Source organism: Lipophrys pholis (genome assembly GCF_963383615.2).
Source record: "Lipophrys pholis genome assembly, chromosome: 14".
In the NCBI taxonomy this organism is placed as follows: Eukaryota; Metazoa; Chordata; class Actinopteri; order Blenniiformes; family Blenniidae; genus Lipophrys; species Lipophrys pholis.
This window is the reverse complement of record NC_137633.1, coordinates 19,122,019-19,148,484: the sequence shown is the minus strand read 5'-3', so window position 1 is coordinate 19,148,484 and position 26,466 is coordinate 19,122,019. Positions and strand designations below refer to the sequence as shown.

General features: G+C 42.3%; 1 protein-coding gene across 1 annotated transcript in view; it reads right to left on the bottom strand.

Moving 5' to 3' along the window:
• The window catches only part of LOC308120227 (ryanodine receptor 3), a 153,843-nt gene that overhangs the window by 84,663 nt on the left and 42,714 nt on the right, over window positions 1–26,466 (bottom strand). The window contains exons 4-18 of the mRNA XM_080480701.1: window positions 24,655–24,729; window positions 22,671–22,749; window positions 20,942–21,054; window positions 19,526–19,625; window positions 17,598–17,691; window positions 15,976–16,050; window positions 15,450–15,615; window positions 14,601–14,765; window positions 13,241–13,362; window positions 12,227–12,407; window positions 9,416–9,551; window positions 6,637–6,732; window positions 6,253–6,371; window positions 1,192–1,325; window positions 27–268 (exon numbers count right to left, since the gene is read on the bottom strand). Of these exons, the coding sequence (XP_080336827.1) occupies window positions 27–268; window positions 1,192–1,325; window positions 6,253–6,371; window positions 6,637–6,732; window positions 9,416–9,551; window positions 12,227–12,407; window positions 13,241–13,362; window positions 14,601–14,765; window positions 15,450–15,615; window positions 15,976–16,050; window positions 17,598–17,691; window positions 19,526–19,625; window positions 20,942–21,054; window positions 22,671–22,749; window positions 24,655–24,729 (1,897 nt within the window). The remainder of the gene's footprint in view (window positions 1–26; window positions 269–1,191; window positions 1,326–6,252; window positions 6,372–6,636; window positions 6,733–9,415; window positions 9,552–12,226; window positions 12,408–13,240; window positions 13,363–14,600; window positions 14,766–15,449; window positions 15,616–15,975; window positions 16,051–17,597; window positions 17,692–19,525; window positions 19,626–20,941; window positions 21,055–22,670; window positions 22,750–24,654; window positions 24,730–26,466) is intronic.

Below are 26,466 nucleotides of genomic sequence, written 5' to 3'. Positions count from 1 at the left end.
AGAGATGTTTCTTTCTCTCCACCCACCTGACCAGAGGTGAAGCCCATCAAAACCGTACGAGTAGAGGTCGTCGCCAACGCCGTTGCCCCCCCAGCCCTCTCCTCCCCCGGGGTAGGGGGCGTAACCCTTGGCGCTGGCCCAGCCCACCCTCAGGTGGGACGGCTCGCTGGTCACAAAGTGGTCCACCTGGTCGATCATCAGTTCATAGTACCACTTTTTGTACTGCGCCGACCCTTCGCTCACCCCCAGGAAGATGTTCGGTCTCATACTGCCAACAAAGCCAGATGGGAATCAGCAATCAGTTTGATCTTGTCATAGTCAGCTGATTTAATTTCAAACAAATAAAAGCAAAAGAAAAAATTGTTTAATTTGAATTTCAATGCCGTGGAGGAATCAACAGTTGCAGATTAACATAAAGATTTATCTCTATATCTGAATCAAAGCCTCTAAATGTAGTGTTTTTATGACTTGCAGATGCCAACAGCCCTTAAAAATAAGAGCTTATAATGTGATAAACCTGGCATTCAAGCAAATGTTACAACTGAGTATGCGATAAAGGTTTCGCAATGTGAAAGCAACTAAGTTGAAGATGAACTTCAGACACGAAGAAGAAAGAAAGAAAGAAAACAACCACTGAATGTTGCATGTACTTGAAAACCAGGGATGGAAGAAATGAATTACAAATACTTCATTGTTGCTTTATTTTGTGTTCTCACATATATGTAAAATGCAAAACATATGATCTGCTTTGCTACTTTCTGAATAATCAGCCACTACTGAATAACGTTTTATGGCCATGAAGTTCAAGGAAAGTTCCGCTTTATCAATAACTTGTGTTCCATAGCAGGATTTTTTACATACTTTATTACCTGATGAAATGTGCCTTAAATAGAGATATTTTATGAATACAAGTAAAGTGAGTTGAAGGCCTGCTATTGAATATCTCATGGTCAAAAAGCAGTTGATACTAGTAGTTTCTGAAAAGACCACTTTAGACTTTAAGTTGTACTTGTAATAGAGTACAACTTAAGCAACACAAAAGCCAATCTGCACTTTTCAGTTTCAACAATCCTTCCACTTCTTATGATTAAACACATTTATTCAAGAGATTCAACCTGTCGTGTGATTTCAGAAAATGAAACCCTCCCTGTGATCTAAAGCACCAGAGGAGAACTGATGTAGTTTTCTGACCTCTGGACATCGTTGACCAGCTGAGTTTGGAGCAGAAGATCTCTCTTGGGCAGCAGGTGATCGCAGATGAGGTTCTGATTGGTTCGCACGGCGACGCCGTTACACACACACAGTGAGCAGAGCACGTCCAGGATCTGAAAAAGACAAGTGGAGTTGCCATAATTAACGACACAATAGCTCTGAGTAACCAAGTTCGTTTCCTCTGATGTAAAAGAGAGCTGCATGACGCAGCAGACAGACTTGGTTTAGCCAGTTTATGACGTCAAGTCAAAGATCAATACAAGCAGATTCAGTCTGATCAGTAGAGGCACAAAATAAGCCGTCCGAAGACGTGATCCAAAATTCTAAGTGAGAGATCACAACCCAGAGAAAAGGATATATAAACATCCTTACAAGCTATATTTAAACAGTAAAATCTGTTGGAATTTGGCAAAACTGAATAAATCATATTGCAGAATCTTTAGTATGAAAAGTCTCTAAAATGGGTGCTTTTTTGTTTGAAAACTTAAATAACTTTACTGTGTACAATGTATTCCCCAAGCACATTTTTTAGGGGGTTATTTTTCTATATGACATTTGCAGATGAAACGTTTCAATCAGGTGTTGTGATGTTTCGGGGATCTGTCCTGCACTTTGACAAGCTCGTTTGAAAAAATCCTCCAGAAGCCACGAGAGGACACAAGACATTGTAGAACATCTCATGAACACAAAACTGTTAATTGAAAAAGCAACTTTTGTAATTGTCCCTTCTAATTAAGATGATTTATTTTTTTAAATGTGCGTCAATGTGTAATGATTAGGGATAAACCTACTTTATTGGATGATTTTACATTCCTAAAACAAGGGTTAACGTGAGCACATCTTGTGGTCCAAAATGAGTTAACAAACCAACTTTATGCACTCCAGCTTAAAGCAGAAGCATCAAACTCATTTTGGTCCGGGAACACAGCCTAGTTTGATCTTCACTGGGTCGGATTTGTAAATTAAATATAGCTTAATAGCATATAAAACCTGTGATTGATGATACTCTGATACTGATTCACTTAAGTTCGGCTGAAGTTGGTTTGAAATCAAATAGCAGTCCACAACAATAAATCCTTAACACATTTAAAACGGCATGCCTTCTTACAATGCGGATAACGTCTTTGGCATAATGTAAAACGAGACAAACTACCTGTACTTCAACGAAAAGGACCTACAAATAAATTACAGCGGGACAGAGCAGATAGTGAAGGTAGTTAATCCTTCTGTGGGGAATATATCAGAGAATATAGAGCAGGGCTGTCAAAGAAATGGTCCGTGGGCCAAAACTGGCCCGCAAGAGGCTCCAACGCGGCCAAACCACCAAGCTAATTGTAAAGAATTTAAAGAAATCCTTGAATTTTCCAAAGAGTAGCAAACACAACGCAACATGGAGACCTGGGCTGAGATGGCGGTGATGCTGCTATAAAAGCAAACTAGCATTAGCCTCAAAGCCATGCTGTCAGAGTGAGTTTGTAACATCATCCACAATGCAACAGCTATAGGAAAAGTGTGTTTTGGAGATTTCACTGTATTTTGCACCAGAAGGTTTCATTAAAATTATAGACATTTTCATTGTGCAGACTCTACGCCATAACACAGGAAGACTTTATTTATGACGTGATTTCACTGGACCGGCCCACCAAGATGAAATCGGGCTGTACGTATGATAACTAAAATAAGTTTGACACCCTTGTGGAGAGAGTAACGCTAAAGCTAAGAGCTTACAGAGAGAAATCATTACTAGACTGTTTCCACTGCCATTGTTACAGCAACATTTTACTGAACTCTTAATTCCCAACAGGGGAAATGACAAATTAGCATTGTCCCTAATCACTGTTGCTCCTTGGACCAACTCTTCTTGTGCAACCACCCCATAATTACCCTCAAAACCTGATTAGGAGCTAAATAATATCACCAATCACCAATATTATGTCTCTGATAGTAGTTTAACAAAGATGTAGAATTAAATTTGCCGGTAAGCTCAGCGATGGGTGACAGGCAAGAGCGCCCACACTTTATCACTGACCTTTTCTCGCCTCCTCCGTCTATAACAAAACGCTGCATTCAGGCTGATTTATGACCCCGGCCAGCCAACTGTCTACTCCTGATCTGATTTCGCTTTTAAACAGATTGATTCATGTTGGGGACAGAGGCTACCAAACCCTCAGGAAGGCTGTTGTTAGGGATGGAAGTTTGTATGCTGGTGCATGGTAAGCACAATCAATTAGTAGCTGAAGAGAAGAAGAGGTGACAAAGAGGCCCGGCGGGAACTGTTATGGAAACAAATGTGCATCCAGTGAACCCTTTTTGGTGAGTCTAATGAGGAGAGAACTGGAGATAAACAGGGACGATGCACTCTCCGTGGTTGCCGTGCGCTTTCTTGCTTGACTAAAAAATTCTGACAACGCACACGTCGTTGGTGATACATTAGCATGTTCTCGCCGGGAGTCAGATGAAAGATCAATACCACTCGCACGTCTGTACAGTGAATACATAACCGCAGCCAGGAGCTACTTTGCTTAGCTTAGCATGGAGACGGGAAATGCAGCAAAGAGCTCGGTGCAAACTGGGTGAGCTAATCCACCTTCGATCGCCCGCAAGACAATCAGCTGCCAGCTTCGGAAAGTCTTCGCAAAGTTACCTGATAAAAATCAAAAGCGTAGAAATAGCAATTTACTGTTAAGCAAAGAGTAATGTGACAGACTCTTGTCATGATGATCAGATACACTGAAGAAACCAGTGTCCTTAATATAACTAAAATTTTACTTTCGAAACAGGTCCAAATTCTGTCTCAAAACATGATAAAACTTAGTGTCAAACAGAACAAAATTTTATATAGAAAGAGAACCAAACTTAGTGGAGAAACAGACCAAACCCGGTAAAGAAAAAGGTCCAAATTTAATAGTAACAGATCCAAACTTAGTCTACAAACAGGTCCAAACTTAGGGCCTGTTTGTAGAAACTTAATGTCCAAACTTAATGTAGAAACATAACCAAATTTAGTCTACAAACAGAACCACACTTAGTGTAGGAACAGAACTAAATTGAGTCCAGAAATAGGTCCAAATTTATCATAATGCTATATATAAATCACTTTTAATGCAACTACTCTGCATACTTGTATTAAAACAGTCCTCAAAAGAAACATGACAAAAACAGCATTTAGGAATCGAATTAAATTTAAAACTTGCACAGAACTGAGAACAACTGCTCACCGTCTTTTTTGACCTTTAGGACACACAAAGGGACGCTATCCGAAGAACATGAAGAACGTGTTGGAACATAAAGGTTGAAAATATCAACCAGACAAGTTGGTGCAATGCCATTTAATATTTTCAAACTGAGCGAAAGCACTTTAAAATCTGCTTTCGCCTGAACAAGTAGCCAATGGAGAGAAGCCAGCAGTCGGGTAATGTGCTCATATTTACCAACTCCAGTCATAACACGGTCTGCTGCCTCTGAGCCGTCTGCAGACCTTAGAAAGCCTTTTTAGGCAAACCTGACAAGAGAATATTGCAGTAGTCCATATGAGAGAGGAATGAAAGCGTAGATAAAGACCACAGCATCTTCTAATGACTAAATCAACAAAAGATGGCAACTTTAAGTAGCTTCTATATTTATATGAACATTGGGCCTTATCAAGGTTCTTACATCATCTGTGTAATTAATAAAATCAGTCAAAGAGAGTAACATAATCCAAGAGACTCAATTTTCCATATTTAATTATCATCATTAATGGGAAAAAAAACCCTTCTTTTCAAAGACAGGCATAAACAATTTTAAATCATCAGCATAACAATAGAAAAATACAAAAAATTTTAATAAATAAAAATAAAGATATGGCCCACAGATGCCAAACAGAACAACAACAGAGGTTCCAATACAGAACCTTGAGGAACTCCATGCTTGATAACACAGGAAACTGAGGGTCTTATTAGGGTCAGCTATTATTTTAACAATTGAAGCACCTGATCTTAGGTATCAAAATAATGATTCAGTCTGTTGAAAATGCAGTTGAAAACTGTATTTAAAAACTGCTCTTAAATCCAAAAAATGCCACCCAAATTCATAATCAGCAGCAGACCATTCACTACCTTGATAAATAAAGGCTGGTTCTGTGGAGTCATTTACCTGAAAAAAATCCCATGATAATCAACAACCAACCTAGATCACTTTCTCAAACTCTTGACAGGAAGAAAAATGTGTGAAACAGGCTTGTAATTTGCCAGAAACTCTATTCAGGCGAAGTTTCATTAGCAGTGATACAAGCGAGCCAGAAAAACTACCGAAGAGAGTGACATGTGCACAAGAGACGGTAGCAGACCAGAGCTCTTTGAAAGCTCATGACAGCGTGGGATCAAGGGAGCATGTTTTCGTGTTATGCAGAGCAGACAGAGTAACAGGTTGGAAGTCTTGTTCAGTATAGATTGGCAATAGGACGGTGCACCTTAGGTAAACTCAGTGTTTGGTGTTTTTGAAGGTGCAGAGGAGAAAACTAAGAATAGTTAGTCTCTCTCTTTCCTGAATAAACAGGAAGGGAAGTTTCATCGTCTGGCTTCTTTTCAGCAAAACCTCAAACGTCTGTTCTAATTTATTTACAACTAGAGAATAGAACCGTCTGAACAGCCTGAACTGCCTCAATGGTATCGACCCAACAGATTGGTTCAATTTCCAAATCCAGACCTATTCTTGGTTCCAGCATCCAGCTAGTAACCAAAGGTAAACTTATTTCGGGTCATGGCCTCATCTCTTTGAATTTCTCCATTACCCTCTACCCTCCATGATTTATCTATTTAAACTTGCCTGGTCCCATAACTCAGCTTCTTGAACCCATTTTTATAGATGTCATTTGTTCTATTTGAATTGATGTTTTATTATATGCTGGATTTTATCCAGGATCAAGTCTTAACCACACTTTTTTCTCGGCACTAATCCCTACTGTGTTAATGAATTTCTCATTTAATGAATATTACACAGTTTTTACTGCGATAACATCCAAAAACCAGCAGTGCCGTGCCCTCGCCGCTCCCTGCTCACCTTGTGGTTGCGTCCATGCTTGTAGAGCAGCGATATGATGGACTTGATGTGTCCTCTCTGGATGATGTTGAGCGCCTCAGGGCTCTCAATTAGGATGCAGTGCAGAACCTCCAGGATGCCTGCACAACCGCAAAATTCATCAATTAGTTAACGCCTTCAGAGGAGAAAGACACACCAGAGGACACCGGTGGAGTGCTGTAGTTACATCCTTTGCTATAGAGGAGTGCAGGTACCTATATACCTCTCATTTCTTCTTATCGTTTGTCTCTGTTCAGAAGCGTTCGATTGCCATGAAAGAGACTTCATGCACAATGTCTCATAACCCGGTCAGTGCTTTACTTTTCTCTGGAGGCTCAGCGTGTGCGAGACTGATAATGAGCGTACCTGAAGACGACTCCAGTCTTTCCAGCTTGCTCACCAGCCAGTCCAAGTTGTTGGAGAACTGCGTGCAATTGTTCCTGTTCCCTCGGATTAGTGCCGCTGCGGAGCATGGAGGAAAGTGTGTGCGAGTCAAATTTCAGACAAGAGGATTCAGTGTTCAGTGTCTTACAACGGCAGAGCAACACGAACTGAAGTTTGAAAACCTTAAATGCCCGAAGCCAGTTAAAGAGGAGGTTCTGCTTTGGCCCTCTTATCCATATTAATTAAGGTGGAAGGATGGAATGGCACAACAAGGTATGCCCTCGCAAAATAAGACAGGGTCAACCAATGCAAAGAGACAGAGAAAAGAGGAGAGGCATCCCAAATCCACTTAGTGCCGTGCACAACCAGGTGGACAGAGCAGGGAACGGGAGGAAGAGAGAGAGAGAGAGAGAGAGAGAGAGAGAGAGAGAGAGAGAGAGAGGGAGAGAGAGAGAGAGAGAGAGAGAGAGAGAGAGAGAGAGAGAGACGTGGCTGGAACAATAATAAGAGCCAGGAGGTGAAATCTGTGTAAATAAGAGCGTGAAGGACATCCTCAGAGGGCAGAGGGGCTTCACTGGAAGAGGATGAAAGATAAACGTTACATCTGGGCTATCGGGCTTCTTATACAATACAATCGTTTATGCTTGCAAATGCATCTTTTATATTACCGGCGAGAGAAATATCGAACTCATCAGATGGAAGACGGCACAGACAAACAAAAAAATACAGCATCTTTTCTGCCAGTTCAATTTAGTGAGTTATGTCTGTATCTGACAGAGCATATGGCGGTGATACAAGAGGTCATGAAGCTTTTTTTTTTTTTTTTTACAAAGAAGGGCTTGGTGACATTGGGCTACGGAAAAACACACAAAAGTAAAAATATTTTTAAAGAAGGCTTCATAACTGATGCAACATTGACAATAGTTAAAAAGTAATTAAGCCACTGAGGGACACAGACCTATGTGTTTAGGATCTCGTTAAGCTGATGGTTTGGAAGTAAATCAAACACCATGGAAAGAGTTTATATCTTACAAATCTATCCTCTAATTAGTGTATGTGTATATGGGTATTAGATACTTGTGTTGTATGCATGTAGAACGATCAGCCATTCTGTTATGACCACCTGTATAGTATAACATTGTGTCGTTCCACCTGGTGTTTCCACAATAAACCTTGACCATCTGAGGCCGGGACTCCAGTAAACCTCTCGACATATACTGTGTTATATACAGTATCTCCGTAGGACAACATGCAGGTGTGAGCCTTGGCTGCTCATGACCTTGTTACTCACGGTGGCTTCACAGTGTTTACTGCCGACCAGGATACACATTTGTTGCAGAACAAAACATAAAGGTCTGCACAAGCATGTTGACATGTCTGTGGCTGGCGATCCTCAATGTGCCTAAGTGGAGCTCAAACCACAGGGTATTTCCTTTTATACAGCGGTGCTTCCTGAGTTTAATGTGACGTCGCTCCAAAAAGTGATTGAAGCCTGAAGACACAGAATATCCAAATAACCCCCAATTCCCTAAGGTTGTTAATAATTAAATGTTATTGAAGTTATCAGAAGCAATAACGCATCAAATCTGAGTTTGGCATTTAACTTCGACATGTTTAACTAAACATCAAGACCGTCAAACTTAAGGTCCGAGTTTGCAAGAGGCTACAATCAGGCCCGACAAAACCCCGAGCAAATTGTAAAAATTTTAAAGAAAACATTGATTATCTAACACATTTCTCAAAGAGTAGTGGACACAACACCGCACGGAGACGCAAGCTGAGACATCAGTGACGCTGCCTCTTCTATCAGACGAGCCTCAGACGAGGGTTTTTTAGGACAATTCACTTTTGCACCAGAAAGTATCATTAAACTTTCCTTTTTGTTGAGATTGTAGTTATTTTCTGTACGAATTGTTTGGTTTTGGAAACTTTCTTTTATAGATTTTTTTTATTTCACCTATATTTAACTAGGAAAACAAAAAACATTGAGATTGAGATCTCTTTTACAAGGGTGACCTGGCCAAGAGGTCTGCAGCACACATCACATCCTTAGATTTGAAATTTTTAAATACAACTGCCACAACAACTTCATTTAAAGTTTAAATTTACAGGTTATTATGACACTACTTTACCAGTCTGGCCCACTCGAGATGAAATTTGGGCTGTTTGTGGCCCCTAAACTAAAGTGTGTTTGACAGCCCTGCTATACGGTACATAATACTCAGCAAACATGGCTCAGCCACTTTTTCAGTCTGGTCTTGGTATTACTCTTCTGGCGCACACCAGAATACAATTTTGTATTCAACCCTACATCACTGCACTGTACAGGGTCCCACAACCTGTGCACAACGTTTTGTTTTCACGTTTTATCTGTGGCCACAACACATAAAGTGTTTGAGATGGTTCCTAACACTTCACCTTCCAGTGGGTCTAATGTTATGGCTGATCAGTGTGCATGCAACCGCTTTCTCTATTCAAGGCCAAACCTTCCCCAGCAGCCTGAAGCATTAGTAGATGGTTAAATACAAGGCTGAAACACATCGTCACCACCCGTTAATTCCCACTTTTACAGCTACTTGACCTTCATGCGACTCGGACTGATTACAATCAGGAATCGAAATGTGCGCTTGTCCTTGTGTATCTGAGTGTGGTGTGTGTGTGTGTGTGTGTGTGTGTGTGTGTGTGTGTGTGTGTGTGTGTGTGTGTGTGTGTGTGTGTGTGTGTGTGTGTGTGTGTGTGTGTGTGTGTGTGTGTGTCTTACCCAGCAGCTCATACAGCAGGTTGAGGATGTCCTTCCAGGCTGCGCCGGCCCCCAAGCCGGCACACTCCCCGAAATGGGCCGCGCTATTGTAGACGTTGAGACGGTCGATGCAGTTGGACACCAGAGTCAACATGCCCTGAGACACACAACACGTGAAGAAAAATATCAACGCACACACAGTCAATGATGGAATGAAAATGTTTCACATGATTGTTTATTATTATTTTGTTCCAGACATCTCAAAACTAACACAGACACATAAAAAAAATCCAGACTTCTATCGATCTAATGTATATTACTGTATTATTATCAAATAATGTGCATCTAAATTTGATGCACTTTGTTTGGCATCTTCTAACACAGGTTAAACCAATTTGAAGCAACTGGGTAGAGACTATTACTGCAGAGGAGGTTTCACCAAACAAAGCTCTAAAATGTTCCTCAAATCAACGAAAATGAACTATGAAAACCTCAGTGGACAAATACCTACATGCTTAGAGGTTAAAATGAATGTTACAATAAAATCTAGTGCTCCAATAAAATTCTGCTGCTCCGCTTCCTCATTTAAGTGGTACAGTCAGAGAGTTAAAAAGCAGCACATCTGCACATTTTGCACATTGTGTAACATTGTACCACGAAGTTTTCTTTCATTGCTATCACAGTTTCATCAACAGGCATTATGTACAATTTATCCAATAAACAACTGCTAATCAAACCACTAGGCAAACATTTCTTTACATTACATACTGTACTTAACCTCATTCGAGGGTAATGGAGCTCCTGGTCATTAAAATACAACTCGTATTGACAAAACTTCATTAGTAGAAGAGCTTCATTCTGAGGAATCTGTCTCCAGCCTTTTAATTATGTTGACCATCTTCGTGGCAGCTCCGTGGCTCCTTGCTACGTCACGTCATTTTGATTTATCCAACGGTGAAATATCTACAGTGATCAGATATGCTAAATGGAGGGGCTCAGAAGACAAAATGGAAATTGCTGATGATTTATAATGCCAGGAAAAATCCTGAGTCAGCTGTCCAAAGAGACAAATTGACCTTCTATATGTAGTATATCAGAGGAGGCAGAGAGGCGTGGCGTGTCACGCCGATATGAAAAGACAAGCGAAGAACATCAAATGATTTCTGTGTTATTATAAGCAAAATGTTTTAAGGTAAAACATCTATCGCTTTAACGTGCTTTAGTTTCCCTGGGAATAAATTGCAGCATGCGGAGGTAAAAGGCAGTTTGAATAGTTGACATCGGAGGCCGCTTCAGTAAGGCAGCTGACATTTTGTAATTGATGAAAGCAATTTAGAGCCGAGAGGCTTAGCAGAAAGCTCCAGCGCACTCATGCCAGCCTCGGGAAAATTATAAGAGCAGAACTGCTGACACCTCCATATGCACCGACTCCAAATGCAGGATGGCAGTGAGAGACACCACAATGTCTTCAGCCGTTCGCAAACTTCTGCAAGTGTGGCGCGGCTCTCGGCTCACTTATTCACGCAATCAGCCACAATGCAGCAGTTCTGATGTTATAATGCAAAAAAAACTGCCGGCGTGCGGCTTCTTTATCATTGCAATTTGTTATTTCATTCATTTTTAAATTGGCTTCATGTTGAGAATGCAGTCATTTTCTTCAGTAATTGTTTGGTTTTGTGAAACTATAGACATTTTCATCATGTATACTCTGCACCACAAAGAAAATCCACTTCAAAGTTTATATATGAAGGTTGTTATGACACTGTTTTACCAGTTTGGCCCGCTCAACATGCAATTTGGGCCCTGAACTAAAATGTGTCTGACGCCTCTGTCCTAGACAGAAGCGTTTCTGGACACTCTTCTAGACTCTGGTCGTCCAGGTAAGAGACCAAAGAGTATATTGAAACTTTGCATTCAGTCCTAATGCTTTGATTTTTTTTTTTAGCTCGTGCTTGCTGGATTTAGCATTAGCAAATGCCTTTATCAAGGCTTCCATATCTAAAGCCCTTCAACCATCACAATCAGTTGAAATCAGTTCCTCTTCTGGCACAGAAATGACCTCAAATATTCTTTAACCTTAGAGCCACAAAAAAAAAGCTCCCATCACTAAGGCAACACAGACCATCAATCCTCCTTCTGTTTTTGTTTAGTTTTTCTAACTTTTCAGGCCCTGAAGGACAAGTTCACTCCATTTTTCAGCCAGGTAGCTTAGGGCTTACACGGTGGCCCATTTACAGGGATTCCTCCACCTGTCGTTGGAGTCTCAGAGGGTTTCAAGTTGTGTCATGTGGCATCAATGGTATGGATCAAATGTCAAGCATCTCTGGGAGGTCTCCTCGTAGTGGGACACCAGGAGGGTTCTGGACATATTGTCATTGAAGCAGGCGGTGTCTCAGTAAAGTACTGGACTCATTTCAGGCCTCTCAGGGGGCTTCCTTTCAGCTCAGGCCTTTTCACCAACACAGTGGGAGTGTTTTCCAAAAGTTGCATTTTTACTCCAAGCACCGTGGTGCACCATGAACGTGAACAATAAAATGCAACAAGAGTTTTCCGTTGAAAATGCCGCAGTGTGAACAGGGCCTAAAATATGTCATTTGCTCCCTGGCTCATTTAAATAAAGGTCAGTGTGATAATTACTTGTATACCTGAAATATGCAGGTATACAAGAGTGTTTTCTTCTGAAGGAAGCTGACTCCTGTAAAAACATTGTTTTGTTGCTGACCTGGTTATTCATTTTTGATGGGTTGTGAAACCCAAACTCCCACACACACACACACAAACACACACACACACACACCTCCCAGACTTAGCAGAGAGATGGGTGGAACTCACTTCTTGTTTGAAGAGGTTCTGCCGGTTCTTGAGCGAACGCAGCTTGATCTGCCTCTCTTCGTGCTCCAGCTCGACATCTGGGAGCTGGAAATAGGTGATGAGGTCATTGAGGGTTTGGAGCACCTCCTCCACAGGCAGGGCGACGAGCACCCTATTCTTAAGTCCCAGACAATCCAGGTCTCTGGGAAGGAGGCAGAAAGAGACGGAAAAAGAAACACTCAATCAGACGGCACTGAATGGCTTTTCTAAAACTGTCTCATGCATCACAAGCGCTGATGAGGCGTAATTGGGAGGCTGCACATACTTGACGAGAGGCAGAGATGACTAACACAGTGTTGTGCCCACAGGTTCGTTCATGCTGAAATGCTGATTTCCGCTGGACTGCTAAAAATAGCCTCCTGTCGTATGCGTGGAAGGGGAATATGTGTGTGTGTCACAGCCGCGGGAGAGGCTGACACACTCTCACATGTTGCCGCCATGAGTGCCCGACCCGGGGGGACGGCGGGTCCTTTGATGACAAATAAAGGTAGCTGAAGCAGCCACTTACGCCGTTTCATAGTTGGCCGTGCGTAGCCGTGACGCTGCTTCAATATTTGCCGTTCGGGGACGCATGACTGCTCCTCTGAGTGAGATGTCGGGGGCTCTTGGCGCCTCTCTCAAAAAACTCACAGGTCCAGAGCTTACCTCTCCGCCGGGTGCATTCACAATCTAGAGGGATGTTTTGTCACGGCAGAGTGGAACAGTCTTTGGGGGCCTTAAGATGTTTGATTTCCACTGGTTTTGCAGTGTGGTAGCTTTGGGGACTCGGGTTTTATTATCTTTATTCATTATGCTCATCATCACCGTGGTGATTATGTAATGTGCACCAATGACAGGACCTTTCGCAGATTACTCTCATAAAGAGGCTCAAGACAAATGTGGACAGTAATTTGTGTTAATTGGGTACTTTGCTCGATCGTGTCACGGTGTCTAGAGGTGAATGATGCATCTTCTCATTTCCAATGTGGAGCATACCTGATGAATCGCTTGAAGAGCAGCGTGGTGTTGCGAATGATGCGTGCAGCGCGGGACTCTTCGTGTTGACAGCGCTGGAGGGTCAACCCGTCGTCCATGTGACCTTCAGAGTGCAGGCACGCCTTGAGGGTGGATGACAGGACAAAAGCTTGAGGCATCAGTTTGACGGAAACTTACACAATTTAGGAAATATTTTCCCGGTATTTTTATTTGATTGGTAAATTTCTTCTTTAATAAACGCTTTACATGAATCCTGCTGGAACTTGTTTTTGTTTCAGTCAATAATATTACATATTCAATTGTGTTCTTTACATTATTAAACATCGTTTTTCACGCCTTTTTTGCTGATTTTGGACCATGGGCATTATGTCTGACACCCGTCATCTGAACTTAAATATTAGTTAACTGTCATGCCGCAACTTGCCACTAGCCATCCGACTACAGTTATTAGCCATGAAATCAGCACAGTTTACCAGAACGTTAATCTAGAAATAGAAAAGACAAGATAATGTGAAGTTGGAAAAATATCGTGAGTAAAAAACTGGCACGGTAACCCTTCACTGGAGCAATTCACAAGCATATTCAAGTCTAGCATTTGGATATTAACCTGGATAATGAGAATGCTGCTACTGAAAGAGTTAGCCACACTCAGGTCAGTCTGATATTATTTACCCAGAGACACTGTGATGGGCTGTGATAAGCTTTAAAGAGACTGTTAATAGAAACTGTTTATGGGGGTTTTCTTTCAAATTAACTATACATTTAGCAAAATTACAACTTGTTTACTAGTCTTAATTAAAATTTTCTAGAAAGATCTCTAAATAAACTAAGATTAACCTATACAATTTGTTGTAACTGGAATATTTAGTTGTTGCCCACCTAAAACGCCACTGTGAAATGTGACAAAATCTTACTTTAAAATATTCTTTTAAAAAAAGCCATTGTCACTGTGATCACAGAGGGAATTGAGAAACAGGATCATAAAACGAAGAGGAAGCCATTTAATGGAGAGTCTGTCTCCTCAGCCGTCACTGAGCCACAATGTCTGGAACACAGGTGCTGACACTACAGGCGATCTGGCTGTGTTTACACGGAGGACACGCTGTCACAAACATTATCACACGCACGTTTTCTATCACTGCTGCCACAGTAGCCAGGGGACAAGGTTTATATTTAGTTGAGGCAGATATACAAGCGAATAGACAATCATCTTAACTCAATCATCTCATTATCCACAAAAGAATTTTCTGCTCCGAGGATTCTCGTCTGTTTAATAAGTTGGTTGTTTTTTTTTCGTTTGATATGCGCTCTGAATCAGAAGGCAGAGCGCCTTTGTGTTTGCTTGGTAGACGTCGCTCACTCTTCTCTTGAGGGGACCCAGACGAGCAGATTTGACATCAGGTGCTTGGTAGGAGAGCCAGAGTCCCGTGGCCACGTGCATGATGAAGCAGAGCGAGTCCCCGTATTTAATCTCTGCCACCCCCATGCCCTCGATGTCGCGCTTGGGGCTCTGCTCCAGCTTCTCCTGCACGAGAGAGGAAAGGATGAACATGTCAGAGCTGTCAGGGCGTCAAACACGAGCGTGCACGTGCATGCAGGTACGATCTTAATAAAATGCAGAAGAGATTGCCGGTTGAGAGATCAACAGATCAACAACGAGGCCCCGTCTACGCTGCATTTTCAAGTGAAAACAGAAAACTCTGTAAATGGGCATCGTTTTCAAAACGTTGCCGTGTAAACACGAAACGTTTCTGAGACAAAAACGTTAAAAACGCTGCGTTTTCACTTGAAGCATTGTCTTCTAATTGGGGCCTGAGATAATTTTCTTAGTCATGGCATGATGTGATCACTTTCATTCTATGATAAATGTTCCAAATCGACACTGGAAGGGTCACTAATTACCTGACCGGTCCTATCGAGAAACTCCATTACGAGCAGTACAGATGAATGCGCAATCAGAGTTCAACTAAATTAACCTCGACAGTGTGGTTTGCACTGCTCCAGTAATTCCAGTAATTTTCATTGTCCTTGGAAAAGAAATGGTGATTTTTCCAGCGCAGGGACAGCGGGAGGTCCATTTGTAAAGGTTTTAGAGGTGATCTCTCATAACGCATCCTCATCTGTGTTTCATGAGGAAGCCTGTGACGAAGGTCACCTTGAGGAACGTGTGTGTGTGTGTGTGTGTGTGCGCGCGCATATGTGAAGGTGCCGTCCTTGCCTTGGAGGCTCTAAAGCAGAAGGCAGTGGCCACGGTGTCAGACCTCTCCCGGTCCTGCAGCACCAGCCCCCTGTCTTCAGTCAGAGCCACGTAGTGACCGGTGGTCAGGTGCCGTAGTCGGAAAGGCTGGCCCCAGCGAATATGGCTCCCGCTCCAGCTGTCAATGTCCCACACACACACACACATTCAAATTACGCACACAAAGAAAAAAAATATGTCTAGGAATAGCTGCTAATTAGTTGATGTAAACATCGCAGCCAGCTGTTAATTATCTAATCCCAATGTGATGGAAGCATTCATTTTTGGCTGAAAACATTTATTTGAAAGAAAGATAAAATGGAATAGGAGTGGCTGCGTCCCTCAGTGGCTGTAAAATGGCCACAGATAGGGAGAAAGAGGGAGGGAGGGGTGGTCACAATGCAGCATTAAGTCACAGGTGGGTGGAGGAGAGAGGGGAGGAAACAATGGAAGGAAAGTGGGATGGGTAAGGAACGAGACGAAGTGAAACGCAGCCCACCTGATTCGGAGAGGCTCCAGCCTCCACAAGGACCTCGCCTTGGCACCAGCTTTACCCATCTCATAGTTGACTATCCTGGGGGACGTGAGAGAAGCATGAGTGGGGGGGGGGGTTGGTCCGTCTGGGGATGCTTTCACTGTCTAGCCAACACCGACACCATCAAGGTCATTCATCCTGGCTTGGAGGAGCGCAACCTTTCTTCCTCTCATTTGTCACGCTGATAGTCGCTGACAAGATGTTTGACTCAGACACATAAACGCACGCGTGCATGCTGAGGCTGTTTTTACTCCGCCAAACTACATCCTTCAAACAGAGACACGTGTGCCCCGATAACCCACAGCTACAGTGTCTATCGGTGATATGGGTGACTGGGTCCCCGAGATAAAAGAATCTGCACATCAGCCTGCAGGTGACAGCTCGCAGGACGTTTCATCTGCACAGACAAATGAAAGACCCGCGAAAGGAGCGGTGGCTGAATTTCAAGGACAAAACGAGGAGAGCAGCCAAAGCTAGAAATTAATATCTAGTCCCGCCCACCTATATTTGCCAGACTCTGTTCTAAAAATAGACACTGTGTGTGTGTGTGTGTGTGTGTGTGTGTGTGTGTGTGTGTGTGTGTGTGTGTGTGTGTGTGTGTGTGTGTGTGTGTGTGTGTGTGTGTGTTGTGAAGGAAGAAGGCACACACATCCTCCTGGCACCTGGCTGAGTGTGTCGCTGGCTTCGCCCGCTGTTTTGACCCACTTCAAGCCCAGTGTGTCATTTTCCTTCGGCCTACCTTTATGTGTGTTGGCACCAAGCAGCTACACCGGAGTTAAAAATAACACAGCAGCCATTTTGGCTCCCTGGAGAGCCGAGTGTTACGTCGGTCAGAGACTTTTCCATGAAGCACAGTGGAGGCAGAGGCATCGGCATTGACTCATGGTGCAGTTAAGTCTCTTATGTGTCATCTCTAAAGTGCACCTCTCCGAGGCTTTTAGGTATAGTAGCTGGGTGGTTTAAAGTGTGAGGCAGGCCCTCCCCTGAGGGGGGATCAGGGGGACGCCTTTTCACAGCTTTCCACAGATTTCCACAGATTTAAATTTATGAACCAAATTTATTGTAATAAGAGAAAAATTTGCACAAAACCAAAACAATCATGAGTAATCAAATGTCCAAGTAGCATGCAGTGATTTGGAGTAACAGATTACAAAGTAACGGATTTCTTACTACGGGTAACCAAGTAATGGAGCTCATTACATTAAAAAAAGGTCAATAACTACACTACTTTATTTGGTTGTAGGAATGTAATTTCTTGCATTACTCATGTCTTTTTTGTCTGGACGCTGTGCATGCAACGATACGTTACATACGTACGCTGCGTAATTAAGCAGCCGGTCATCTGATAAGAGAAAGAGAAATGAAGCAAGAACCTGGAGGCTCTGGAACAGTGAGGATTCTCGCGTTATTTTGAATCTATATGTCGTAAGGACTCAATAAGTAACTTGTCAATGCTCCCAGGTGGGAAGTATTTTAACATTTTCATTTCCTATGAATCCCAACACCATTAACAATAACGTTTGAAAATGTGAAGGAAATCAACAAGGCCAGGAGTGTGCCTCATCCTCCAACGCTGAATAACGCACCTCTGCTGCTCCTCACTCTGGTCTGATCCTGGGATGGCCACGACCTCGTCATGTCCGTGAAACAACCGCATCACATGACCACCCAACAGGTAGCCTGTCGGAGAAAGGAGGACAGAAAGTATGGATACGTCTTCACCTTGAAACACGGGGTACAGGTTAGTTCATTCAGAGGTTAGATCTGACAAAGGATTCAGCAGCATTATTTTCTATTTAGCTAAATAACCTTCCTTAACTAATAAGTCATAAGGCCCCACTGTGCAAAGCTGATCTCCTTTTACCTCAGGAGCCGGGAATCCGAGCTGCTTTTGAAGTTGGTGAATAGAAATGTGTTAATGGACTTAATCTGCTCTTGTGGAGAAAAAGCTGCCCAATGAATTCGTCTAAATTTGCAAAGAGTTAAAGTAACAACAGCTTTATTAGAAGTATGTAGACAGTTTTCTGACTTCTGATTGTAAGATTCATGGAACACTTGTTTGTCCCTAGGAAGTGACAGTCTGAGTTCGGAATTCCCAGTTCTGAGGCAACTGGAATGGACTGAATTGGAATTTTAACCGACAGAACCAACCATACAAACATGGCAGTGTTTATGGTGGACTAGGTGAAGGAGGGTTTGACCCCGAGTTAGATAAGGTGGCCATTCAAAGCCATATATACAGAAAACTTTTATCTGATCCATTATTCTATATTACCGTATGTTCAGGACTATTGAGCACACATGGTTATAAGCCGCACCCGCAAAATTTAAAACGAAAAAAAACCCAAAGTATATATATAGGCCACACTTGACTATAAGCCGCAGGTGTCCACGTTGTAACAGGGCAGGAATTTCACTGCGGGAATACTGGGATTGCTCACATTTTCAGAAATATCCCTTTTCTGGCAAGTTTTGGAGAAGCAGGGGTGCTCAAAAGATCATGTATCTACATGCGGAAGCAGAATCTGGTGGCATGAAGCCTGGTAACCTGTACAATTCCATTAATTAGCCGCGTCATTTTATGAGCCGCAGGGTTCAAAGCGTGTGAAAAAAGTAGCGGCTTATAGTCTGGAAATTACGGTAATTAATAAAAAACCTTCATCACCATATCCTTTTGTTCCCACAGTGTAGCTGCTGATATGATTCGGCATGCATTCTTCAATTAATGATACCTTGAAATGTTCTATTCACTATCAGAAAGCAGAGAAATAGACCTTTGTCTCAACCATCATACATCATGTCCAATAAAATGATTGCTTTAACTGTAATAGAATCCAACATATCCAACATAATTACTTGCCAACAGTGTAATAAACTATTTTAAGCTAATATCAACAGTTTGCCATAAATTTACTGAGCTATTCCATTGTTATCCAATGAATAATTACAGCCATCGAATCCTTTGACAACAAACTGACTGCAGCCAATCATGTAATAATAGATGAATGAGACAGAATTTCTTGGAAATTTGTGGTTTTATGCATTTTTTGTGCAGTTTGCTCATCCAAATGTAGCATTAGTGGACGGCACAGTTATTACACTTATTCATTGAGGATACATATGATGTGGTCTCAATTAGTCCAATTTTTATTTTTACTAATTTATTACATTATTGGCAAGTTATTCCATTGGTTAAAGTCACCCAAATGACTGAGTTATTGGTAGGTTATTGATTTCTTAAGCCCTTAACTAGTCATTATTGTGGTACAAACATCAAATCATAGTGCCAAACACTTGTAACATGAGTTTCTCAGTAAGGTCAACTACACACAGTTGTATCAGAGAACTGGAAAATATTGAAAGTCAAAGTGAGTTTTTTGACACAAAATCACAATACATTGCAGAAATCCTAAAACGTATAAGGTCAAACCTGCGCCAATGAATACTTGCAACTAAAAATATGCTAATCCACAGTCCTGCTTTATTCTTGCATGAATCAGTGTGAAGTCTGTACCTTCTTCTATGTTGCTCCCGGAGCAGAAGGGGTGGACGTTCCACAGCGTCTGCATGAAAGAAGCATCCACCTGGATGTTTCCATTGGAGATGGACAGATGCTGAGGACAGAAACAACAAAATGATCTCCAAAAATCCGTCTGAGTACGCTGGTGTGTTTTCCACAGTGTTTGTGCATCCATAAAACAAATTTTGTGGCAGCTGTGTCCCAATCATCCTCCCTCCCCGGAGCGTCTCTCTTCAGCCCCGAGGAGTGTCCCCACATCCCTCAGAGTGGGTGACAGCTGGGACAGATGAACCCGATTGACATCCGTGGCTGAGAGGCGATAGCGGTCATCTGTCTGTGGCCCTGCGGACTCGGTGGGGTAAACACCGCCTGGCTGCTGTCAACCAACTCCACAGATCACAGGGAACATATTCCCCAGGATGAACCGGTGTTGGAAATACGTACCAGCAGTCGAAACATTTTTGCTGTGATGTGTTTGTGTCTCTTAAAGAACAACAACACAAGTTGTCTACTGGTTGGTAACTTATCTCAGCTGTTTTGGTGCTGCTCCTCAGTAAGTGACGTAGCTATTTGCTGTTCTTAAGTCCGTTAGAATTTGGATGTAATTGTAATGGGGACTGTTGGCGAGAGAAATGTTGTTGTCAGAGAAACAAAATGTGACTTGAATGAGTCTTAATATGTTAAGAACTGCAAATGACTGGTTTGTGTGTATTGACTTCACAATTCCAGCTTATTTAACAATACAATGATGTGGACAAAGCATGTTTCATTAGAAAGAAAGTTCAGGTTCAACTGAGTTACGTTTCAAGAAAGGACTTCTATTTTCCAGAACTTGTAAAGGAACTATTTTACTTTCGAAAGAAGCAACAAGTGATTTTTTAATCATTTGCTCCACTCGTTGCCATGATGCTGAGCTCAGGGGTCAGATTGGTTTGAAGCTCGGAAGTGCAACAGGGACCTGATCATTATTTTTAGAGGAGCAATGTGAGGACACTCATTAGGAATTGCACTGACAGCAGTTTAAGAAAAAAAATAAATAAATAAAATCCTAATCCACCAAATGAGACATTTCTAGCGAAGATCAAATTTTCCTTAATGTAATTGCGAGCAGGCGGGCAGTCATGGAGAAGGAAAGATTTGTTGCTTTGAGTGTAAAGGCTCCGGCTAAAGAGAGGTCACAGGCAGGGTGCAGCGTGTGGTAACAGGATTGGAATAATCTGAAATTTTGTCACATCAGGGAGAGCAGAGTGGCTGCTCCCCGAATAAGACCTCTGCGATATGCACACACACACACACACACACACACACACACACACACACACACACACACACACACACACACACACACACACACACACACACACACACCAATGACAGCTTCGAGGATCAACTGACAGACAACAGACTTACAAGGTATCGCTCTGAGGACACGCTCACAAGGATCAGGTCGTCACCGATGCGCACTTTCTCTCCTTCCGATCGCTGTTTGGATGCGGGGTGGATCGTCCACCAACAGGCCTCACCTGCCACAGAAGACAGACAGACACACACACACACACACACACACACACACACACACACGGAAATACAAGCCATCATGTAAACAAACCGATACAGAAGATTTCGCCTCTGCAAGGATGTCACCACTAATCACGTAACAAGGTCACAGCTGGAGGAATTGAGGGACTGGATAACATGTGGATTCGTCATGGCAACATTAGTTTTTACGCCGCGAGGAGATGACCACTCGATCAAAACACTGCTCTGCGGCAAATGAATAACATTAGCAGGGAAGGGTTTGTGTTTGGAGATCTGGGGTGTGGTTTGTCAGCAGTCAAAATTCATGACGACAATGTAGACAAGTGAAAGCTATGAAATTAATTTTGATGAAAGACCACGAGAGTGGCAGGTCCAACGACTGCAGGCTGAATGTGCAATAGCTTCTTACTTTCACGTGTCATTCACTTCCTGTGACTCATCCAATGACAACATGAAAATATTGTGTGAAACTATGTTTTATATCTATATTATGTGAAATACAGTAAATCTGGCATCAATATCCTTTTAGCATGTTCATGAAGATGGAATGTCTTACATAGCTCCCAGATTAAATGAACGACATTTAATAAGGACTCGTATTGATATAAGTAGATGAAGGTTAGTACTCGTCCTTGAACCTTGAAAAAAAGTGCTATCGCTGCATCTCTAAATGAATATTGGTGGAGCGCGTTTTCACAGCTGGCTCCCCACCACTTTTAACGGTGGACTTTATTTCAAGATGTTTTCAGTGACGCAGTGCAGATTTTGATTTTCCATATTGTGCGTTTTTCCTTCTTTTTGTCAAATTCAGTGTAATTTCTTGTAGCTTCGGAGGTTATGCTTGTGGAGACTAAAGTTGGTTAAAAAAAAAAAAAGTAAGTAAAGCAAAGTTAAGAAAGGAAAGGAAAGGAAAGGAAATGAAAGGAAAGGAAAGGAAAGGAAAGGAGAGGAAAGGAAGGGAAACAAACAAGGAAATAACCAACTGATCATGAGAGTCTAATGAATCCAAAACCCTTATTTCAAAACTCCTGTTTGTGTACGATGTCGCTTATGGTGTTTTTCTCTTTAAATGACCTGCAAAATGCATGCACACTCAAAGCAAAATCTGTAAATCTGAATGAATGTGCTTTCTTTTAAGCACGAGTATAATCTAAAACCATTCAATTTTATTAAAGCAATCATGATGCAATAGAAACGCAATGAAGAAAAACTAACTTCTTGTACATCTTCAAGCGTTTAACCAGTCGAATTAAGGGTAAAAGCGAATGTGAGTTAATTCAGTGGTGGTGAATTCTATTTAACCACCAAGTATGACACGAATCAACAGAGGAGGGTGATCAGTAGATCAGATGGGGTGTATCCCCTGCAAACAATTCACACCCTGATGATATCACAACCAGATTATCAAATATGCTACTCCGATGTAATTATCAGTAACAACAGAAGCACACTGTATGTGCACAGCTTACTGTAGAGAATATTAACTGAGGAGAGAGAGAGAGAGAGAGAGAGAGAGAGAGAGAGAGAGAGAGAGCAGACAGTGACGGAACAAAGACAGGGGGAGACGACTGTGAAAGACGAAGCAGAGCTTTTCATTTACCTGTTGAATCCTCCTGCAGGCCGACATCAAAGGACAGCTTATCTGTCTGTGACCGTGATGTCTTCAAACAGGCCAGGTACTGTGGTCAACACACACACACACGCACGCACGCACACACACACACACACACACACACACACACACACACACACACACACACACACACACACACACACACACACACACACACACACACACACACACACACACACACACACACACACACACACACACACACACACACACACGCGTCAGACTACAAAAGACAGTGCTGTCACACACACACATCCACCCACTGCTCTGTGGGTGATGGTGTTAGCTCATAAGCTTAAACTGGTAATTAAAGCTGGGAAATAGTGATCACTGTGTATTGTTTTTCATCAATATTTGTCATTCTGTGTGTTTTTCTGTGGATGCTATCAAATCAATGATGGACTTTCTTTGAAGCCTTCATACACAGAAAACTTCACATTTCAGCAGATTGTGGCTCAGATGGTAGAGTGTATTGACCTCCAGCCAGGTCAAGTCTTAACTGGTCCTGTCAATGTGTCAAGGTAATACCCTAAACTCCAAGTTGGTGTGTGAGTGTGAGTGTGTCATTTAAAAAGAGCTCAAAAGTGTTGAAAATACCACATTTAAGAAAAGTTGATATATAAATTCATATACTATGAAAACTCAAGGTAAGAAAAGTGTATCTGAGCAGCACAAAAAATGTGACCGAATATATTTAGCTCTATTGGTGTTCAGTTTTATAACCAGATAATACAGATGCTAAAGAAATATTTTGTCTCGCAGATATCTGTCGCTTGGCATAGCGCCTTCATCTTATTATTAATCCTCCCTTCATAGATAACGTACACAGAGATTGTAAATAAAAACGGAACAGTTTCCACATGACATCCACAGACTGTTTGCCTTTGTGTAGCACTGATGTGTAAAGAGTCAGTCTGTTAAGCTGCGCTGGGAGTCAGGTGTCCTTTAAAACGATGAAGTGAGCTGCAGGTACACAATGTGGAGATACGGTAACACCTATTCTGATTAAAGGCTTGGTGTCATTTTAATTACATTTTAGTCCAGATTTGTGGCTGTTTAAATAACACCCCAAACATGAAATCTGATTTTTAAATTTTTTTTAACCCGTGTTCAGCATCTGTTGTAAGCAGAATTTTTTTTATTTATTTTTTTAACAAATAGCAGACACAACACAACACTGAGACCCGAGCTAAGACATTGGTGATGCTGCCATGAAAGCTCGCTCCCTCGTTGCTATCAAACTAACCTCGGTCATGCTGTCAGGGTGAGTCTGTAAAAACACAATACAATTACATACAATATAATACACAATATTATTATGGCACTATTTTACTGGTCCGGCCCACTCAAGATGAAGCTGGACTGAATGTGGCTCCTCAATTAAAGTGTGTTAGACTAATGAAGCCATGAGTTTCAGAATGAAGCAACGTATTTGTATTGCATGCTTCAATTCCAGTCATCTATATTTGATTCCGGATTTAAGTTAACATAACTTATTAGAATCTACTTCACTTAACACAAAGAAATAAGCACCGGTAACTTTGTTTACTTAAGTTACTGTAACTATAGATACTCAAGTTACCTGTACTCAAATCAAACCATTACTGATGCTTAAATTGTTTGAGTTATTGAACAATTAAAGGCAAACACTGTAATCAAATCATTAGGTTTTACACTGCGCTGATCCCACAAGGGTCAACCAGGTATGTTGTCCAGGTGTGATCATTAAGACTGAATGACCCTTTCTGTCAGATCTTTTGTTTCCTGATGGACACACTCATGTCTACGTAGTACAACTGTGCAACTCAATCAAACTGCGTTATGTTCTCAGATGAGGAGAGCAGATCCATTGAGTAGATCGGAACAGATCCCGACAGGCTTCAGATCTGCCTCCTGTCGTGTAATAAGTCAAAAGCTTATGATCTTGAATGATGCTGGAGTGACGTCTCACCATGGAGCTGAAGGAATGCCGCAGGAGGATGGCATGTCCATACAGCAGGGTCTTGTGTCCTCCGCTCTGCGCCGCCTGGAGACATAAAACATGCACAACAAACACATACAGACACACAGTTACACGTCGGCACAAGCTCTGCGGTCTCCGTCCGACTGCAACAAACGACACCCGACCTCTGACAACCATAGCTGACCTCGGCGAGGACGGGGGGGGGGGGGGGGGGGGGGGGCACATATCTCCTCGGGACGGTTTGCCACCCCGTCTCACTAAATGAAGACATGCAATCTGGGAGATGGTGTTTCTGCCTCTTGTATCCGTGAGGAAGAAAACTGGATACAGGATCATCTTTCCGGCACTCCCACGACAGGGATGTGGGAAGGATGCACAGCGACTGTCAGTCTCTGATGTGATGTCGGTGTTAGCGGGGGGAAGGACTCCGTCGTTTCAAGGGGTCGGGTTGAGATGCAGGAGCAGGGAGCGAATGATATCTCCACTCCGAGGAGTGCAGAGGGGATAAAGAGAATTTTCCTCTTCAGCAAGCACCTCCCAGGTTACTCACCTTCCTTATGAGCCTCTAGGAAGCATTAAGGTAACAAAGAGTGTCATTATTCAGAAAGAACTATTGCTCCTCCGAGCCTTTCTTAATCTTTCAGACAAATGATTTAAGTCCCGGGGGAACAAATGATTGCTCAAAGGTTATGTAAAAGGATGAAGGATAAGAAGCTGGCTCCATTTTTGGGGGGCATTTTTCTCGCATCACTGTTGGTATTAGGAATCTACTCCTGACACAACACCAAACAAAAACGTTTAATCACGAGCACAGCTCGGAGCTAATGATGTGTCTCAACAAAGGCTGTTTATTTTGTAGTTTCCTTCAAAATTACAGCTAAGAGGTATATGAATCAGGGTAATGCTTCATGAAAACATTGTATTATTAACAATCTCTCCCTGTTTTTATTCCATTGTGTCTCTTTTCTGTCTCTCTCTCTCTCTCCCCCTCTTTATTCCCTTTCGTTGGCTCCAGGGACAATAGCAGGCCTGTGATTTGAAGCAGTTGTGTTGTGCAGACTGCAGCACTGGCTTCCAGGCTTCCTCTGTATTGCTGGCTACTGTTATGTGCTGGCTGAGGTACTGAGCTTAATGCGGCGAAGCACGCCGAGCTGCAATCACCACAACCCAATAAACCAGAGCCTCACACTGCTTTCTTTATCCCAGCGCCGAGCAGCGTGTTATCGCTGGAGGAAAGAAATAAAAAAAGGAACCTTCAAAATGTGGAGACACATTGTGGCAGAAAATGGAACCGAAGTCGAGCCGGTGAAATAAGTAAAGAACTGTAAAGGAGGCTTTTGGCTCACAAGTGACATCCTTCTGTCGATACTTTACACAGGTGTGTGTGTGAGTGTGTGTGTGGTTTTGGAAGTGTGGACGAGGGGAAAGCTTGGGGCTTCGAGACGCCGCAGCAGGATGAATCTAAGTGTCAGGTGAATGCCTTGTCCCACCATTTTCATTTTTGGTCGAATTTTGGGGAAAACCATGTTGGAAACGTGGAAGGTAAAACTAATGCTCCATTCAATAGAATGCGCCTGTATAAACACAATTCTTTGTTTGAAACAAATTGAACAACATGATAACGTAACCGTGTCAAACTTATTTTATATAATATATGAAGACTTAAGGCCACCGTTTACACGACACGTTTCAAGAGAAAACACATTGTTTTTTTTACTTTAACGTTTCAGAAACACTTCGCGTTTGCGCCGACACGTTTTGAAAACAATGTCTGTTTACATGCCGTTAGCGTTACCGCTC